The sequence below is a fragment of the Alligator mississippiensis genome, chromosome 4 (genome assembly GCF_030867095.1).
Source record: "Alligator mississippiensis isolate rAllMis1 chromosome 4, rAllMis1, whole genome shotgun sequence".
Taxonomy (NCBI): Eukaryota; Metazoa; Chordata; order Crocodylia; family Alligatoridae; genus Alligator; species Alligator mississippiensis.
The window spans coordinates 100,131,785-100,151,740 of NC_081827.1; the positions used below are offsets into that span (position 1 = coordinate 100,131,785).

Consider the following 19,956-nt stretch of genomic DNA (forward strand, 5'->3'; position numbering starts at 1 on the left):
TTCCATGCTCAAAGGCATGTCTCCTCCCCTCCCCAGCCTGTAGCTAGCTGCTGCTTTCCCCACTGTCTGGGGAGAGCTGAGGCTCCTGTTGTGGCTCCTGTGGCTGTTCCTAGCTGACCCCAGCCTCTCGGCAGCCTGAAAAAAGCAGCAGCAGCAGCAGCAGGTGGTGGAAGGGGGCAAGGGAAAGAAAGGGAGGGTGGGGATGTGCCTTTGAGCATGGAGGGAAAGAGGGGGATTCTTATGTGCTTTGGGGACTTCAAAACAGTCCCCAGAAGCTCCCACAGCACAGTCCAGTCCAAAAGGGTGGGGTGCAGCCACACCACTACAACTCCTCTGGATCCACCACTGTTAGGGGCTACCTAGGAGGACAGGATACCCAGATCATATGTGAGTTCCCTACACGAAGGTTAGTGTCCCCAAAGGTGAGGGGAAAACAGCTGGCTAGAAGTGGAGGAACTCGTGCTTAACCTCAAATCTAGGAGATTCCTTACCTGCCAGGATTCTCCGCAGAGAGAAGCGAAGGTGGCAAAGGGAAGTAAACAAGCCACCCTGTGAACCTTCAGTACAACAAAGCAGAGACATTTTCCTTAAAATAACGTGTATTCATACAAGTATCTTGGTAAAGAAAACAAAATCCTGCAAAACACTAAAAATCAAAAACAGCATTTTACAGCGTTCTCTCAAGTACAATTCAAGAGCCAAATTCAGCTACAATGGAAGCAGACATAACCCGCTGTGCTCACTTTGGCCCCCATTTTAAAAATAACTTATTCACAATACATTTAAAAAAGAAACAGTCGTACCACAAACCTAACCGGACCAACGTCAGAGATTTGTACAGCGGGAGGATTTTTTCATGACTCATTTTAAAGCACTATTGGCCTAAAACAAAAAACGGCTGCTTTGCATCTGTAGATGGTACAAACCTATGTACCAAAATGCCACTCATGTGAGACAGTTCAATAATGGGCTCTTATGCTGTTGGCATAGATATGTTCCACATATCTGCTTATGTTAGGGATGACCCCAAAACATTTGGGATAAATTAAACCCCATTTTTAAAAAGGAGGGAGAGTCTTGGGAGCCTCAGTCCATGGATTTGAGGGGCCCCCTGAAAAAAGGGCAATTGAAACCTCAGCTTGATTGAATGAGGCAGAAATATTCAGGGAGCTGAGGGGGGAAGTTGTTTGCTAGGCATCTAGTATCCCCCCATCCCTTTCAGTTGTAGCAGGAACCCAGAACCCAGGAAGCATTTCCAGGAGCTGGAGGTTCATGTGCTCATGAAAAGTTTCTGGGGGTTGGAGGGTGAGAGGTAAGGAGCGGACTAATGATTCTGGGAAGACTGATAGGAAATGAGGTTTCAGTCACGAGGGAAGAGTGGAGCCACTGGAATGGTTGGGTAGCCCATGAGGGACAGGGATTGACAAACATGAAGATGCACACAAAGGCTACCTCCAGTTAGGTCTCCACGGGTGCTATTGCAATGCAAACAAGGAAAGCACTTGCATGAGGTGGGGAACACATTAAAGGACAGAGACTGTGAACTACCTTCCCAGGAAGCAGAGTCCCATGTCCCAACCTGGCATGTCTTCATGAGATCCCACCTGAGCTGCTAGCTCCATGGTGTGCCAGATCCTGGAAAGCCACCAGTCCCTGTTCCCTTTCTCCCTGGACCCGTGGCAAGCAGACAGGAGACCTGATAGCTCCACAGCTCTCTGTGAATCTCAGTCATTCACTGGAGGCTGGGTTGCTGATGGGGATACAGCTGGGGAGCAAGTCCCTCGCAGAGAGGATGGTTCCTCCTCTCCTGGGATGCAATCTGCAGCCATTTCTGTGCTGTGGCCAGGTGAGGGAGGTAATTCAGCTGCACAGGCCTCTTCCCCCTTGGCATCCAATGGGACCTTGGAGGACAGCTGCATGTTGCGGCTCTGGCGTCTGGCTGGCTGGGGCGGAAGGGGAGGTGGCATGGAGGGAGCACGTGTGGGTGTACTTGCCGTGCGGCGAGGCATGGCTTTGGGTCCACTGGGGTTCTCAGCCCCCTGAGGTGGGTTTGCAGGCATTGGTGCTGAGGTGCGAGGCTGTACTTGCGGCGGCAGTCCTGTGGGTCGGGTGGGTGCAGCTCGCTTCCCTGTACAGAGAACTAGGAGGCAAAAGTCAGAATTCCTTGAGACATCTTTGTCTCCCATCCCCATGCAGCAGATATGCCCTCTTGGTTTTCCCATCTTGGATCATCCCAGCCTGAAAAATCATAGCCCCTGGCCATCCCTCCAAGGGGAACAAGGTAGGGTCCAGCTCTGGGAAGTATTTGTCCAGTGCCCCACTTTTGTGGCCTCGTTACAGACCCCAGAGCTGCTGCAATACATATAATGATGGGGCTCCTCTGTGGCAGCCCTGGCCAGAGGCATCAAGGCAGATTGGCAGGTTCTTCCTCACACCCGTGGGCTGAACCTTCTGCTCCCACAAGATTGAGAGAGGGCAGAACAGAGAAGCTTAAAGTAATTAAATCCTCACACAACCAATGCCTTTGTTTCAGGAGCTAATTAGGGATTTCTGTGGCCTCAGAGTGGTTGCTCCCAAAGGCTGGGGCACAACCCTTTCACTACCCAGCCAGAGAGGCTGGCACTCACCTGCCTTAGCTCAGTAACCAACCCTGGTTCTACCTCTGGATGGGATAAGATATCCCAAAGTCCTCCAGCTCGTGTTCCTTCCCCGCATACCTGGGTCACAGCCTGAGGGACTGTTCTCATTGCTATCAGCTGCTAGTCTCCCTTTTACCCACAGGGCAAGCACAATCAGTAAGGCAAAGGCAGTTCTGCAACTTAAGAAGGGGTGTTGGCACCACCCAGGCAGTACCCTCATACCAGCATATCCTGCTGAGCCCCTCACCACGGCTGAGATATCTTCCCCAGCAGAACGGTGACACCATCAGGCTGATGTTCCATCAGCAGTATGATGGTGACTGTCACATACCCCAAAGGAGAAGGTACAGAGCAGACCAGGTGCATCAAGCAGGGGCTTACCTTTGGGGGCAGGGTCATCACTTCGAGGTGCAGCCAGGGGGGGATTTGCAGCCTCAGGCAATGTTCTGGTCTCCTTTGGGGTTGTCCCAGGGTCGTTCCTGCTTTGGAAAAGGTCAAGTCAAGGTCCCTTTCCTCACGTCTGTTGGCTATTAGAACCAAGTGCCACAGATAAATGTGTCTGCCCGAGACTTGTCTTCTATATGGCAGATGGGGCTCCCAAGGGCAGCTGGCACCTGGGACCACAAGCCTAGTGCTCGACCATGCCATTAGCTGCACTGGTCTGGATGTACACAGCTACAAGGTAAATGGTTCTAAGGGGAAGGAAGGCTTTGGGGCAGGGGGGATTTTAGATGAAGTTACTGAAGTCAAGTGACTGGACAGGGGATAAGCACGATGGCCATGCCTCGCTCACTGGTAGTCACTTACACTTCTCCAGCTGGAAGAGAGGTAGAGCTGGCAGGAAGGGACTCGGATGAAGGCTTCTCCGCTGAAGGGGCTTCAGGGAGCTTAATCTCCTCAGGGGGAGTGAACATGCCTGAGACATTGAAATCTATCGCTGAATAAAGCAAAACACAAATTAACATGCTGAAGAAGCTTCCTCTGCACCAGTTGTCCTCAGGCTGGGAGCAAAGGCACCTCTCAGAGCATGAGGGATTGACCCACAGGTGTCTGGCTCCAGTAGGCTTTGGAGGCCCCCTGTAAGGCCCTCCAGTAGGCCCCTTGACTCCAGTAGGCTTTGGAGCGAGCACTGGTGGAGAACAAACCAACCTGCAGAGCTGGAGCACCTGCCACAGTCACTGCAGATGGGGCTCCCAAGGGGTTTCTCTCTGCCCTTGGCTGCCAGATTCTGAACAGTGCCTCAGATTCCACAGGGTACCTAGGGATCTCCTAGCCCCCAAGGTGTGGAGTGGGATTCCCACTGTATGCCGTCAGAAATTTGAGGACTAGTGATCTATTGCCTTGCTTTACATGCTTCCTCATGCTCTTGCCTTGCAGCTGCTAGTAGCTGAGGAGGAAAAAGACCTGGACAGGACTTCCCTCCTGGCCTCTCTGGGTCAGAGTCTCACCCCTTCTCATCTCATACACAGGTGTGCCATATCTGAGTCTGCAGGTTGCTCAGTCACAACGCCTGGCCATGTCTCTGACCTCACTGGCCTTGATCCAAAGAAAACTGGAGCCTGGCCTGCAGTACAGATGGGCTACCCCTTACCCCCAGGGAAGAGGCTGTCAGCATTCTGTATCAGGGCTTCCACAACTCCCACCACCTGGATGGAGGACACGGAGGCCAGGTCTAGTTGCAGTGGGTCTCTGAGACAGGATGGGAGAGAGAAATAAAAAAAAAAGCCATTAGGAGTGTTGTAAAATAGGAAACGGAGATATACAATTAGTGCAGTTGCTGTCCCGGCGGTTTACTGGTCCTTGAAACCAGATTATATGACTGTCTGCCTGCCTTCTAAATATGGTACCTCTTTGGAGAGAAATCCTGGGGGACACAAGGATTAACTCCTTCTATGCTTGCTGTTAGTGAGGAGAGAGGTTCAAAGCAGAAGGCACAGCTGTATGGACCAGTGCCAGGGAGGGAGCACACTGCCCTTTTATCTCTAGTAGCCTGGATTCAAACTCTGCCTTGTGTCATGCATGCCATGAGTGTGCTGGGTCTCAGCCTGTCCTCAGGAAACATTTCCTCCCTTTTGCAAAATGCTGCCATATAGCAGCAGAATTATGGGGTCAGGAAGAGTGTATCACTGGAGTAGGTCAGGACTGAGATGAACTGGCTGACCTGTGTGACAGGGATACTGGAAGGAGGTAGAATAATTTGGGTGGAGCCACACCAGAGTTGAGGGGTATTGGTGGTGTGAATGGTGGCACAAGCTAGGAGGTAGGTGAATTAATTGAATACTGAGGTGCACTGGTAGAGCCAGGCAGGATGCCTAGGAGTGGACTGGCAGTACATGCTATAGGTTTGGGGAACAGTGCATTAAGGGAGTGGTGTTTAAGAGCAATGCCATAGGGGCCTGGACAGTCAGTACTAACAAGACCCTCTTAAAGGAAGTGCTCCAACTGTATCTGCTTGGTCAGCAAACACTAGCCAGGGCTTGTGATGAAAGGAGGCAAACACTCAAGTACAATGGTGGAGAGGAGGGTCCCATCCCAGAACAGATACCCTGGGAAGCCCATGTATTACCCTGTGTTCTGTTGTGACCACAGCAGGTTGGGCCCCAGAACGATGGCTATGTTGCTAGGGCTCATTTTATTCACTTCCTGATGTTCAGCCAGCTTAGCTAAAAACTTGATCAAATACCTGTTGGAAAAAGGAGGCAGTGAACAGTAGGAGAACACAGCCCCATGGCACCTAGAGAGTTAGCACTCTGCATGGCCACATGGAGATGGGGGAGCTGAGACTACCATCTGGGCCTCTCCGCATCAGACAACGCAGAGCTGATAGGAGTATGGAGGGCAGGCCCCGAGTCCCAGATGTACACTTTGCACTGCAATGAGGAGGTAAGAATTCCCTCCTCGGTCCCTCTCCTGCAGTGATGAGTAAAGGGCACAGTGAAGGCTGGTCCCCCTTGTCTAAGGGATTTGTTTTGTGAACACCACTGCATAAGATTTCCTGTCCTGGTCTCTTGCTACTTGAGAGTTATGCAGGAGTCATGGTCTGTGTGTTTTGGGAGGGGACCATTCTCCGCCTGTAGCACTCCCACAGCCTGGGTGGTGGGCATAGTACAAGGCCAAGATGCACTGATCCTTGTGCCAGACCTCAAGTTGTTGTAGCTGTCCTGGGGGAGCTGGCTGCAGGTGTCTCGGAGGCTCTGCACACGCTCCTCAGGCTCCTTGAAGCTGAAACAGAGGAGAGGGGAAAGGAGACAGTTTGTCTTGTATTTTGCATGGAAGGATGGAAGGAGGAGGGAGGCAACAGAGGAAGAGAGGTGAAAGCTCCCAACCCTTCCCCATGTTGAGGCAGCCTGAAGCATAGCTGTTGGACTTGCTGGGAGGAGAGGGCCAAATGTTATGACAAAGGAGGGCCTGTAGGTTGGATACAAATCCAGGACAGTACCCTCCCCCTCACCCAAATGGACTGCTCACAGATGCCAGCAGAGAAACAGTGCAGGGATCAAAGGGGAGACTATCAGCTTTGCACTCTCCTTTCCCTGTTCTTGTGAGTCTCCTCTGGTCTTTCCTGTGTTTTTAATTTGGATAGCACCTCTCAGGCTCAACCCAGCATGCTCCAGTCCCACTCTCATTCCACCCCCTGAAATAACAGCAATTGAACAGTTGTATGCTGATACTGGAGTCACTGCTGGGCTGATCTGCCAATCAGGATAATAGGGGGACATGAAGTTCATCTCTCTGAAACCATCTCAGGTTGCTGGAATGCTCAGAGGCCACTGCATGGTTCATGCTCAGTTCACAGTTGGATGCTATCTCTGGAGCTAGAAACATTTATTGCTATAGCTTGACTTAGGACATCTGCATCACTGGCTTCCACTTACAAAGCTACACTCAGCCAGTTGTCATAGAGGTCAAAGGTCATCAGGGGCTGGGGCAACTCTCGCAAGTAGGATTTCAGTGCACCTGAGAGGAAGCAAATTGATGTGCTTTAGAAACAAGGTACTCTGCTCCACCCACTGCATCCAGCTGGTGCCACAGCTGGTCCCCAGCACCCCTGCTCTCTCCAGAACCTCCAGTACAGACCAGCAACAGCATGTGGGTCTGAGTAGAATTCCTCTAGGGTACTGGAGTCATTGGCCAGGCTGCACTTCAGCTTCCTTAGCATGGAGGCTCCTGCTGCCAACCTGAAGAGTCCCTAGAAGGAAGAGAGAGGAGAGAGAAGTTACAGGAGGATGGCTGGGATTTGCATGGTTGGGCAGAGGTGGGGCAGCAAGTGGCACCTACCTCCTCCCTCATGCCAGATGCCAGCAGCATCATGACACAGGCTTCAATGGGGAGTGCGATCTCCCGACCCAAACTCCTCAAGTGCTCCTCTAAGGGCTCCCCATAATACTTTGATACAGCGGTATTCAAAGGGATTGGGGGCTCTGGAAAAAGAGGTGGAAGATCAGGAAAGAATACAGGCTAAACTCTCACAGGGAAGTGGGTGAGGCAACATCTTTCCTCTATGAGTCCAAGCCCAAGTGTTTAGGGTCAGTGGGCTGCATGTTTAGACAGCCAGGTAGTGACTGAATGAGCTGAGAGCTGTCAGCCTCTTTCCTCACAGGACAGGGGACCACATCATAATGCCCCTGTCACCACAACCCGCTCTGTCTTGCCAGCAGTTACAGCAAAGGGGCTGAGCCCCCATCTCACTCCTAGCTTTGGCCTTTCTAGGTGAGGCTTGGGCTACATTGGCAGGGGGCAGTCCACATGCAAATCTCACCTGCCTGCTCCTTGCACTGTATCTATGTTGTTCACCAAAGCCCAGCTTCAAGGTGATGGAGAGACCCATAAGAAGCAGTGAAAAAACCCATCCCTTTTTGGTTACACCCCCTGGGCAGTCAGCTGGACTTCCACCCTCCATTCCACCCAAATCAACGTGGACAGCTCTGCTTTTACCTGTCTGACCGTGGGTTTCCCTCAGCTCTGTCAAGGCAGCGTCCAGTGATGCAAGAGACGTCTGGTGGTACTGAGCTTGGATTTCTAGCAGCTGTCAGAGCAGATGACATGCAAACACAGCTTTACTCTGCAGAGCATCTCCCACAGAAACCCTGGCTCCAAGAGATGTCACTGAGAATGATGCTTTCAGAAAAGATGTGAAAGGAAAGCAGAGTGGGAGGTGACAGAGAGATACAGAGGACCTTTCCTAAAGAGGTGGGATGACGGAGGGTGGGGATGGACAAGGATATAAAGATGAGGCCAGTACCACATAGCAAACCCAAGAGATTTTTATGCATTAGGAAGGAACTGAGGAAGGGACCTGCATGGAACAGAGAGGCTTACTTTGATGAAGTAGTTAGCGTAGTTGTCCTCCTTGGTGGAGAAGTGATATAGGTCAGCCATGTACTCATCCTGGGGAAAGAAAGGCAGTAGATGTCAACCTTCATCCTCATCACTCCCAAAAAGGAAGACAATACTTCTGTGGGGGCACCTACAGCAGCCCTCATTAATGCCAGGACTCACACATAAAGGGTGCTCCTACAGCCAGGTCATAAGAACTGCCATATGGAGTCAGACTAAAGGTCCATCCAGCCCAGTATCTTGTCCTAACAGTGACCACTAGCAGATGCTTTAAAGAGCATAATAAACAAGGCATCTTTAGAGTGATCCATCCCTTGTCAGACCCTCTTCGTCACCAGCAGTAGGTTATATTTATCTAGTCCCTATTCTACAGACCTCCACTACCTCCTGTGACACCAAGTTCCACAAGTTAACTAAGTGTTATGTAAGAAAAAAAAAGTACATTTTGTTCGTTTTAAGCCTGCTGTTTGATCATTTCATTGGAGAGCCCTTAGTTTTTGTGTTATGAGATGTGACAAATAATACCTCCCTCTCTATTTTTTATAGGCTGCTTACAATCCCAGACCTCTGTCATATCCCTCCTCTCATTCAAGCTGAAGAGCCCCAGCTTCTCCAGCCTCTCCTTGAATAGAATATGTTCCATAATCTGTGCCTAGAAGACAGGACTGTATCAAGAGAAAGACAGCAAATGAAGCAAACTGGGAGACAGACCTGTTAAAAGTTTCTGTGTAAATTAAAAGAGGAAAGAGCAGCAAGGGTGATATCACGTTGGGTGTCTACTAGGACCAAATCAAGAGGATGAGGTAACCTCCAAATAAATAACGGAAGTATCCAAATCAGGCCCTAGTGCAGTGGTTCTCAACGTTTTTAACTTGAGGCACCCCTTGTTAGACTTGAAGTACCCCTTGGAAAATGCTAATTCATCGTTTTTCACTCATTTTTTTTGAGTGCAGAAAAATAATAGAGCAGTTTTTCTGTTGCAAAGAATTTAGAAAGCCCACAACAGGTCAGAATATTTTAGACACTATGAATTCCTATTCTAAATCTGTGTGTTCATCTTGTGAATATGTTTGCACACCTAAACAGGGCCAACATTACATGGCACCCCAGGGAAGATTTGAAAGTGTCTCATGGCACTGTAGGTTGTGCTGCTGGCCCCTGGTTCAAAATCACTGCCCTAGTGCTCATGGGAGATTTAATTACCCTGATATCTGCTGTGATGGCAATACACCAGTGCACAGACAGCCCCAACAAGTGTTTGTACTGTGTTGCAAACAATTTTTTGGTACAGGTGGAGGAGAAACCAACTAGGGGAGAAGCTCTTCTCAATATGCTGCTTACTTATAGGCAAGAACTGGTTAAGAAGCTGAAGGTAGAAGGCAACTGCGTGCGACAGGAATCATGAATTAACATACTGCATGATCCTAAGGAGAGGAAGGAAGAAGTATAATAAAAACATTGGACTTGAGAAAAGCAGACTTTGATAAGCCCAGGGAAATAGTAGGCAGAATCCCATGAGAGGCAAGTGTGAGGGGAAAAGGAGTCCAGCTGAGCTGGTTATACCTTAAAGAGACAACATTAAAGGCACAAGAGCAGGCTATCCTGCTATGAACATAAGATAAAAGTGCAGCAAGAGACTGGCTTGGTCAAATTATGAGCTCTTCAGTTGCCTAAAACTTAAAAAAAAAAAACTCTGAAAAAGTGGAAACTTGGCCACAGTACTAAAGATGATACGAGTATAGTACAGGCACGTGTGGAAAAAATCAGGAAGGCCAAAGTGGCCCAAATTGAGGGTCAGCAAGAAAAGGATATAAAAGCCAACAAAAAGCACTATATCAGTAAGTTTGAAGAAAGAGGAAGACCATGGAAAATGGAGGTCCCTTGCTGAAGGGGGAAGGGAAACCGATGTGGCTGAAGGCTGAAGTGTTTAATGTCTTTTTACTTCAATCTTCATAAAAAGATGTCAAGCAGAGTTAGCAGCAAGGGTTAATCATCCTTCAGTAGGAAAAGAACAGATTAGAGGTTAGTTTGAGCTTACTTAGACAAGCTGGATGTTTTAAATAAGCAAAGCCAGATGAGATTCACCCTAGAGTGCTCAAGGAATTGACTGGGGTAATTGCACAGACACTGGCTATAGTCTGTGAGAGCTTACAGACATCAGGTAAGATCCCTCTAAACTGAAAAAGGGGAAATATAGTGAAAAAGGTGATGGTGGGGAGAGGGGAAGAGAACCCAGGGAATTACAGATGAGACCAGCCAATGTAATATTAAATACCAGAAAAGTTACTGGAACATATCAAAGAATCTATTTCTAAGCAGAAATAGATAAGGATAAGAAAAAGCGATAAGGAGCAGCCAGTATAATGGGTTTGCCAAGAGCAAAGGATAAGTTGCTTCTTTTATAAGTGAATGGCCTTTGCGTATGGAGGGGAAGTTGTGAATGTGACATGATTTGATTTTATCCAGGCTTTTGACCCTGTCTCTTATACTCTCCTAAGTAAGGGAAGGAAGTCTGGTCTAGATGAAACTACTACAAGGTGGGTTCAATAACTATGTCTCAGTGTCTAACTGGGAGGATGTATCAAGTGGGGTCCCTCCCAGGGGTTGGTTCTAGTTTCAGTATTGTTCAATATCTTCATTAATGATTTGAAGGGTGGAACCAAGAGTATACTTCATAAATCTGCAGATGATGCTAAGTTTGGTGGGGTGGCAGTCACTTTGGAGAACAGCATTAAAATTCAAAACAACCTTGATAAACTGGAAAAATGATTTGAAATAAATCAGCTGAACTTCAATAAAGACAAATGCAAAAATACTATATTTAGGACAGAATGACCAAAGAACAGATACAAATTGAATGGCTTGGCTAGGCTACAGTACTACAGATGTTGACTGGGAGTTACAGTGGACCAAAAATTGAATGAGTCAACAGTGCAATACCATTGAAAAAACTGAATAATACATTGGGATGCATTAGCAGAAGCGTTGCTTACAAGGCAAGGGAAGTGATTATACCACTCTATTCAACACCGGTGAGACCTCACTTGAATACTATGTCCTGCTTTTGGACACTGTACTTCAAAAAAGACATAGAAAAAGTGAAAAGGACCCAGAAAGGAACAAAAATTATTAGAGATTTAGAAAACATGATGCGAGAGGACAGGTTGGAAGAACTGGGAATATTTAGTTTATGGAAAAAAAACTGAAAGGAACTATGGATAAGTCTTTAAATACAAAAATGGGGATTATTTAGATGATGGCAATCAATTGCTCTCTGTGTTCGCAGGAGACAACTTAGGCTGGATACTAAGGAAAAATTTCTAACGATGAGGGTGTAATTTAAACACCAGAACAGCCTAAAGTGGTTGCAGAATCTCCATCACTAGAAGTTTTTAAGTGCAGGTTAGACAAACATCTGCCTGGGATGGTTTAGGTGGGCATGTTTCTACTTTGAATAGGGGGCTGGATTATATAACCTCTTGAGGTCCCTTCTATTTTTCCTTGGTTCTATACATCTCTCTGTGGCAGTCACTCCAGAGATCTTACTAGTGAGCAAGGCTTTCACTGGTTGGGCTGCTTAAAGACCAATGTTTTCACTCCAGATAGAGCTCTTCATGGAGTGGTTGGCTTCTGAGAACTCCTGGCACACAATAGCTGAGGATAAATGTGACCCTGGCCCTGGAGACCTTTCTCCATTTTTGGCTCATCTTGTCTTTCCCCAAACTGAGGAGAGAGGCTGCCCACTCACTTTGCATTGCTCCACCCTCCTCTTCACCTCCTCTTCTTCCTCCCTCAGGTTCTCCAGTTTGATGGCTGCAGATGATGCTCCAGGGCCAGTAGCAACCCCAGCACTGTTACTGGAGTTCTTGACAGCTTGATTCAACCTTTGGGTTACAAAAGAAGAGTCTGATTAACTACCTGGGTTAACATGAGCAGAGGAGGGCTGCCAGGGTGTTCAGGGGCATGGAGAGCCTGTCTTATGACAGGAGACTGGAAGAACATGGCTTGGTTTGTTTGGGAACAAGGGCTGAGCAGGGTTATGATTGCTGCCTATAACTGCATCAGGGAGCACTGTCCTTCAGCCTAAGGTCAAAGCTGGCACAAGAGCCAAGGGGTATGAACTGGCCATGAATGCATTTAAGCTGGAAATTAGAAAGAGATTTCTAACCACCAGAGAAGAGATGTGCTGGAACAGCCTCCCAATAGGAGCAGGGGAGTCCAACAGGCCCGCTGCTTCTAAGGTGGAGCTGCATTCGCTTATGAAGGGATAACACAATGACGTGGCATCCACAATATCAGGGGCCTGGACTCAATGACGCAGGGAGTGCACTCAAGCCCATGGTTCCTATTTAAAATGAAGGGCACCAGCCCCTTAAATGAAAGCATGAAACATCCCTCCCTGTCCCTTGTCCAAGTCAGGAACAGAGTGCAAAGAATACTGGGAAACATGTGATCCCAGGAGCCACAAAGCTTGGGATGCTTTTAGCAGAGCAGTTGCTTGTGGGCTCTACTTTGCACTCCTGCTCCATAAAAGGAATTGGTCATTCAGAGCTAGGAAGAGTGTGAGCACAGACAGTGTCAGCACTACCCTGGGACCAGGCCCTGCACTGGGGGGATGTGGGCTAACAGGCAAGTTGACCAACACTCAGTCTTCATGTTAACAGTTATTGCTTACTGTGTTGCCCTCAGCCTCTGCCTGTTTTGACTGTATGGTTGATTTGAGGGTGCCTTTACCACAAAGAGCCTGCATGAATGCCTGGAGCATTCTTGCCTGCCAGTGACTTAACCAATCTCAGCTTTCAGGGAGAAGCTCCCTCCTCTGCCCTGCACCTGTCAGTGCCCATTCTTAGGGGGCAATCATCTGGATCTCAAAGTATATCATCCTACTATCTGACTGTAGCAGTTCCTCCCTCTCCACTCCCACTGTTCCCCTGCCCTTCCTTGGTACCTGCTCTTGATGGAGTTCCAGTCTGAGATCAGCTTCTGAAGGGTCTTCTTGCGTTTCAGGATAACAGGCAGTTCCTCCTGGGAGAGATTGGGGTGAGATTTAATCACAGATCCTGCCTGTGGGCCTAGAACAGCTGTTTATGCTACATGAAGCAAGGTGGGAGTGGGAGAGCAGTTCCAGAGAGGATGAGCAGGCAGGGGAGATGGAATGAGTGAGAAAGGGTGGAAACACAAAGATAAGATAGGGAGTGAAGGAGAGAGGCCAGGGCTACCTCACTCAGTTTGTTCAGGGGCTGTAGGACCTCTCTCTCCAAGGCGATTTCAAACTCAGCCAGGACTTTGGCCAGATTGCTCTGTATGAAACAACTCATCTCTAGAGCTTTCCTGCAGGGATGGAGGGGAGAGAGAATCACTGCAGGCCTAAGCGACCTCTCCCCTACACCCATGTCCCCACTTCCAGGGGTACTTCACTGGGGAGGCAGACAGCGATGATCTCTAAAGTAGTTCTCAGCTCCTGCTGCACTTGGAGGTCCTGAACACAAATCCTAACACTGGTGCTGGGGGAGCTGGGTGGATGACCCCTATCACCAGCATGTTGGCAGGTAGATCCTAGCAGCAGGCACCCCAGGATTGGGGCCGTGGAGGGTACGTGATTTGGGTTCTATGGAGAGCCCTGTTTCAGGGCTCCTTAGCTCCTCTCCTCCAAGCACTTACCCCATGCTGGAATCAGTGTCTAGTTCTTTGAAGCTCTCAGCCATTGTGATGGACAGAGCCATCAGAGGCAGCTTCTTCTGCACAGAGCCAAGGAAAAAGAGAAGAGAGGGAGACAATGAGTAGACTTGTCCGGGCTTGAAGACCTGGATTTGAATTCCATTTCCGGCATGGGCAGGAAAAGCCATAGGATGGGCAGGGAGGCACTTACCACCCGCTTGTCCACCTCTGAGCCACTCTGCCCCTGCAGACATGCCTGGAGCCTCTTGGACACATTGTGTGCTGCCTTCTTTGCCGGCTCAATTCTCTGCTCAATCTAGAGGGAAAGGGGAAGGACAGGATGTGGGCAAGACTGGGGGAATCCCTTCCCCTGCCAGCTGGAAACCCCTCCTCTCACCTCATTCTGGCCTAATCACAGGGACTCCTCCTTGACTTGCTGGGGTTGTCTAGCTGAGACAGTGGCTCTGCTTTAGGGGAACAGAACCTCCCCTTTCCCCAGCATGCAGGGACCTGGTGTAATGCCCTGTATCTGCTAACATCCCATCACATCCCTCTGTGGTCAACCCCTTGTGGTCATCTATTGTCTTTTTTGTGTATGTAGTTGGTTCCTCACGCAAACCACATGCCATAGTGTATCTGTAGGGGAGGAGGTTGAGCAAAGCAAATGGAAAGTGCCACCTCCCACCCCCGATTTGCTGTGGGAGGCACAGCCCTGTGCCCAGAAGTATATGTGGGGGGGACTGGGGCACCAAGAATGAACCTGTGGAGTTCATGCTGGATGGGCTGCTGCACCAGCATGCAACAAGCCCATTCCTCAGCTATAGCAGCCAAACTCACACTGCTCCAGTATGTGCTGTAGCTGTAGTAGCTGCTAGGGCAGATAAGATTCTGTTCCCCCTGCCCTCCTACTCCCCAGTGGTCAGTATATCCTGCCCCCACAAGTTCTGAAATACCTTGCTAGACCACCTCTGTCACCTACATTATAGTTGTAGCACACTTGTGTCATGGCCTCATTCTCGTCCTGACTGGTTTGGCCTGCATAGCCTGGATGTAGGTTCCTAAACATTACACTTACGGACAAAAGCAGGCCATGTGCTAATGTGATTAGAACATGCTGTAACTGAGTCCTCCAACACGACTGTTGCTGCGCCACAGATCTCAAAGCCTTGCTGGTATAGCACAGCCCACAAAAGAATGAGTGCCTGAGACCAGCTCTCTCCACTGAATGGGACCATGGTATAGTCAGCCAGAAACCCTCATCCCTGTGCCCTAGCTGTGGGGAAACTTAAGGTGCTTGTCCCAGGGCTATTGCCATTATACCCAGGCATCATTCCAGGATGCACAAAAACCCAGGCCAAGGCTGACCTAGGCATTAATGCTACATGAGCACATGGCCCATCCCACATACATGCCTGTGCCTGTGTGTACAAGCCTGCGGGCCAAATCCACACCTTACCTGCAGCAAGTCATCTGTCAGAAGCTCAGTTGCTTCTTGGCTTCTGAGGAAGGAGTGGGAGAGACAGACATATCAGCACAGGTGGAAGTATCAGCACATACTGCAACCTCTATTCCGCTGTCTCGGGAAAGCAGGCACTTGACTGCCCCCTCTCCTGTCTGGTCACAGGGATAGAGGGCAGAGGGTGGGTCCTGGATCATCACATCTAAAGCTCTCAGAAGGCTTTCAAGAGAAGCTTACAGGTGAAGAGGATGTGAGGAACATGGAAGGTGCCCTGCCTTTCAAGTTGTTCTCCTTATCACGTTCAGGGAGAGCAGATAGCACAGCAATAGCTCGGGCAGTGAAGGCCTGCTCCAGCACCTTCACAGATGAGCATAGGATGTAGGCCGGGGTGGGCATAATGCGGCCCGGGGGCCGGATGTGGCCCGCCAGGCCATTCTATCTGGCCCACAGGGCCCCTAAAAAATTTAGAAAATTAATATTTATCTGCCCTGGGCTGCCTGTCATGCGGCCTTTGATGGCTTGCCAAAACTCAGTAAGTGGCCCTCTGCCCAAAATAACTGCCCACCCCTGATTTAGCCCAAGATCTTCAGAAATGACCAGTGAGTCTGGGACCCACCTTAAGATACCTTAATAATCCCGATTATCAGAAAGTGCCAAGCACCCACCCTCTGACAAGCAGGGGCATCTTAAATCAGAAAATGCCAGTTCTTCCGGCTCCAAAACATTTCATTCAAAGCATCTGGGGTTTGGCAACTCTCCTGAACCATTGGCGTTAGCTGGAGCCCCTGGGGAGCTGCCTGCAATAGCTCGGTGTGGCAGAGCTCAAGAATATCCATTTCATGGAGCAGCCACGGAGTGCCAGGAGTTTCCAGTTTGCTGGAAATTTTGAGATATTTTTGTTTCAGTCCAACTCAATTTAAACCAGAAGCAAATTTCAGGCAGAGAAAGTTCCCTAGGATTGGGATAGTCTCCTGTTTGGCTGTCTCTTGTCACTGGTCACTTGGAAAAAATCTTGGCCTTTGTATTCTGCACCTTCTCTTCCCACCAGGGCTGCAGCTTGAGCCAGCCCATTTCAGAGACTGCACCCAGACTGAATGCCATTGAAGAGGCGCAGCCACAGGCAGCTGGGGGTGGCAAGGCTTGAGGAAGGCCGAGTCAGATGGGATTACAAAGGAGGCCACAGAAAAGAGGCTCTGAAGTCAAGCAGTGCCATAGCCAGCTTGGCACAGGCAGAAGAGAGGCATTGAAGCTGATTCATACCTGTTGTCAGTCAAAAGTGTACCTGAGCAAAGCTGAGGCACACTGGGGGTAGCCTTGGCCATGGTGACAGATAGACACCTCTCTGGAGCTGTAGCAAGAGACCCTAAGTGCTCTCCTGCCTTGCACCAGCAAGCCTCCTGTATGAGGAGAAATCCAGGGGGGCTGTTGCTTTGAGGGAAAGGAAGGCGAGGCTATGGCAGTGTGAAAGTGGTGGTTGCCTGCCCTTGGGTGAACAAGGAGATACGTTTGGGCTGTTCTCAGCCTCCTGGCATGAAAGTGTGCATGTGTGCACATGCAAATGTGTGTGCACGTGTGGGTACGTGTGTGCAGAGAGCAAAAGAGAACCGAGAAGGGGGGCCCAAAATTTAATTTCTGGTTTTTGCAAGGGGAGAGCTTTGGAAACTGGAACAATTTGGTGAAGAGGGGGAAAAAACCCAACAAACCAACACAGCAGAGACAGGACCAGAAAAACCCTCTGAGGGGGAAAGGGAAAGGAGCCTCCCTCAGACAGCCCCTCCTTTGTCACAGGCACTTCCCAAAAGCTAAAGGAAACAAGGGGAAGCTTTCTCTGCCTCTCACAGGGGATTCAACTTCTGCACAGGGCCTTCTCCAGCCCGGAAGGGAGAGTAGCAGTGGGAGTGGATGCTCCTTCATTCTTACTCCTCTTCCTGGGGTCCCTCCCTCTCTCTTGCTGGTAGTTGGGGAACTTCTCTCTGCAGCACCCCATCCTTGCATCACAGCTGCTGTCTGCTCTTATCTCCCCACAGGAAGGATTAAGCTTCAGCAGGGCTTTCCCTTCGCAGCCCATCCAGCCCAGCGCTGCAAGCTACCCTGGTATGCTGCAATGGAAGATGAGGGCCTGGGTGCATCAGAGGGCAGCACCACATGTGCCGCAGCATCTCTGCTGATCGGGGTCCAGCAGGACAAGGGCAGCTGGGCTGCACTGCTCCATCCGCCCAGCTTCCTGAAGGACCATGGCAGCTGCTCATGGGTGATTTGGTGCATTTCCTGCCTTCCCTGGTCACCCCGTCTCCCCTGGGGCAGCATTGGTTCTAGGGCAGCTTTAGCAGGATCCCTGTCCCCAGCCCTCCACTATCCCCTCAGCCTGGCACGCCTCTGGCCCACAACCTCCGGGAGGCTGGGACTTTGCACAGTGCTCTCCTGCACGGCATCTTGGCCTTCCCTCTGCCCTGAGCTGGCAGGACGTCGCCACTTTTGGGAGAGAGCGCGAAACTGGGTCCTTACCGTCCCGCGAGGCCAGGATAGGTGAGCTGCTGCCGCATCCGATGAAACTGCCTCTTCATCATCTTGGGAGACGGGAACGGGGCTGTGCCACCACAGCCACCGCTGCGACTGCGGCCACGCTCAGCACCTCCCGCTTAGCACCCACCAGCTGCGCTCGGCGTCGTCAGAGATGGGGGCTCCCCTGCCTCTTCCTCTGCTAGACTCCACTTCCCCTCACGCGCAACTTTTCTCTCTCCTTCCCTCTGGTCTCTCCCCACCCTGTTTTCTCTCCTTCCTTCTCTTGCCTCCTCGCTCAGGGCTTCAGGCTCCCGCCCTCTCCCCTCTTCCGTTTCCCGCACCCTCCTCTTCTCAGAGGCATCCTGCTCCTTCTCCTCCTCTGTTGCCTCCTCTCTGTTCGTCTCTCTCTATTTCCTTCCTTATCTGGCTCCCCCCCACGCCCTCGTACTGATCAGGTAAGAGCAGTCAGGGCTCTTGCTGCTGCTCTCTGGTTGTCACCACCCCACAATATAAATAACTTCAGCCAAGCCTTAAAGGGGAAATATTATTACAAGCACCTAACAAGGCAGAACAAGCACATGCCGCTGCTGCACCAGAAGAAAGAGCCCACGCTCCCCTTCGCTTGCAGCTGGGGTGTCCCCAGCCTGTCTCACACAGCCACCTGGGGACTCGGGGCAGCGAGAGGCCAAGCCACAGTGCTGGTAGAGCGGTTTTGCAACTGCTCTACCCCAGCCCCTTGGCTATGCCCTGCTGCCAGTGTCTCTTGCTAGTCCCAGCTTGGCCCCACAGTTCTGCCAGTGCTCCCTTCTGCTATTCCAGTCTTGCCTGCTCAGTCCCTCAGGCCTGCCAATACCTCTCAACAGCGATCAGCAGAATTCCCCAGCTCTTTGCTCTTCACTCCCCGCTCTGCAGCCCCTCTGCTAAGCCAAAAGTTGTCCTTTCCTGTGTTTGTACAGCACCTAGCACAGCAGGCTCCCAGGCCCCAGCTTGGCCAGCCTCGAGGCCCTCTTGGAACAGCTCTAGCAGTGCTCCTCACTCTTCATCTGGAACCTTGCCAGCTAGCCCAGACCTGAGATTGTTCCCTTCTAATTGCAGCTGCTTTGCTTTGTCAGCACACAGCCCCTGGTGTGCACCTGCAGGATGGTGAGAGCAGTGGAGCAAGGGAAGCCCGCTTCCTGTGGGGCTATGTGTGACCCTGTAGGTAGGGAGCTGGCAGCTTTGGTTGCTTACATTGGGGTAAAGTGCAGAGCAACACCTACATGCAGCTGCCTGAAGCTCAGCTGTAGCAAGGGACCACAGAGCTGCCTGCACTACGTTTCCAGGCATAGCAGGCTGCCTAGTGCCGAGCTCTGCGACTGCTCTCAGTGCCTTCCTGCCTGCAGAGCCCAAGCTTGCAGGACACAGGGCAGCTGAAGCCCTGCTCTGCTCTACAAACCAGATCTTACCAGCTATAGGGTGTCAGATCTGTCAGACTGGCGTTCTTTCTTAGCTGCAAAGAACCAAATATTGCCTCCCCCCAACCCCTGCCAAACGCACCCAAATTTAGCCTTTTCTGGCATTCTAGTAGCGAAGGGAGGTGCTGTGGCTAGGTTGCAGGGTGAGCGGGGGAACTAGCACAAAAGCCAAGACGGGAAGTGGTCAGCACTTGTGTGTGCTAAGCAGCATGCTCGCTGCAATGGTAAGCAAGAGGGCAGGGAAAACTGGCCTATATGCCTCAGCTCCCCCCAATACACACCAGCACACTAAAAAAACCCCAAACTATTCCATACCACTGCTTCTCAGCCCCATGTGGTCTCTTGAGCTCTCAAGGCAGGAGAAAGGGCATCAACCCCATTTTCCAGGCAGGGACACAGAGGCTACCTGGGATGACTGTAGGGGGTTGGGATCATAACTCAGGTCTCCCCACATGCAAGCCAGCATCCTGCCCCTGGGACCATGTGTGGCCCCCAGGCCTAGAACTGGGCTTACTTAAAGCCTACAGCCAATGATAATGGCCAAGGATGCCGAGCTCTGCAGACTCCAGGGTCACATGCTGTAGCCAGGACCTTAGTGTTGGAGGACTCCTTGCAACGCCTGCCCTGAGTTTACCTACCTCTGTAAAAGAAAGAGCTGAGCCAGCTTGGCTGGGTCCATCCAAACCCAGAGCTCCAGGCTGGGTATTTCCAAGATGAGGATTGGATCCTCAGCTAGCCTTCCCCACCTGCTGAGCTGAGGTTTCCTTTTCTCTCAAACGGGCTCAGTGCAGAGCTGCACGGTACCATCCTGACTGCCCTCTCATGAGCTCTCAGCCAGAATCCACATGAAGGAAACCCAGAGCGCAATCAGACACCTCCAGATTCAGTGCCTCCCAGGAACCATACA

The 19,956-nt window shown here is 50.6% G+C and overlaps 1 protein-coding gene across 2 annotated transcripts; it reads right to left on the minus strand.

Annotated features, from left to right (window-relative positions):
• Positions 1-581: 581 nt before the first annotated feature.
• SH3BP1 (SH3 domain binding protein 1) lies at positions 582-19,461 on the minus strand. Of its 2 annotated transcripts, none has more exons than XM_019489696.2 (18): positions 17,599-19,461; positions 15,091-15,133; positions 13,846-13,950; positions 13,638-13,714; positions 13,196-13,307; positions 12,925-13,001; positions 11,725-11,860; positions 7,959-8,027; positions 7,575-7,665; positions 6,918-7,060; positions 6,717-6,828; positions 6,515-6,596; positions 5,781-5,861; positions 5,206-5,322; positions 4,231-4,328; positions 3,447-3,576; positions 3,021-3,121; positions 582-2,140 (listed from the first exon to the last, which is right to left on the minus strand). In XM_019489696.2, the coding sequence occupies exons 1-18, from the start codon at positions 17,658-17,660 to the stop codon at positions 1,725-1,727; spliced, it is 2,052 nt and encodes a 683-aa protein (XP_019345241.1). In that variant the 5' UTR covers positions 17,661-19,461; the 3' UTR covers positions 582-1,724. The 2 variants fall into 2 exon arrangements, with proteins under 2 accessions (XP_019345241.1, XP_019345242.1); XM_019489697.2 differs by having other exon boundaries at positions 3,021-3,118; positions 17,599-19,080.
• Between the last annotated feature and the right edge of the window lie 495 nt (positions 19,462-19,956).

What these genes read in the sequence shown, in the direction of transcription:
- SH3BP1 (XM_019489696.2), bottom strand. Translation starts at nt 17,660, where the DNA reads ATGATGAAGAGGCAGTTTCATCGGATGCGGCAGCAGCTCACCTATCCT. An exon ending in GGAGGGTGGAGCAATGCAAA is followed by an intron (nt 8,028 to 11,724) that starts GTGAGTGGGCAG and finishes TTCTTTCCCCAG; the next exon opens with GATGAGTACATGGCTGACCT. An exon ending in TCTCTTCCAGCTGGAGAAGT is followed by an intron (nt 3,122 to 3,446) that starts GTAAGTGACTAC and finishes CCTTTTCCAAAG; the next exon opens with CAGGAACGACCCTGGGACAA.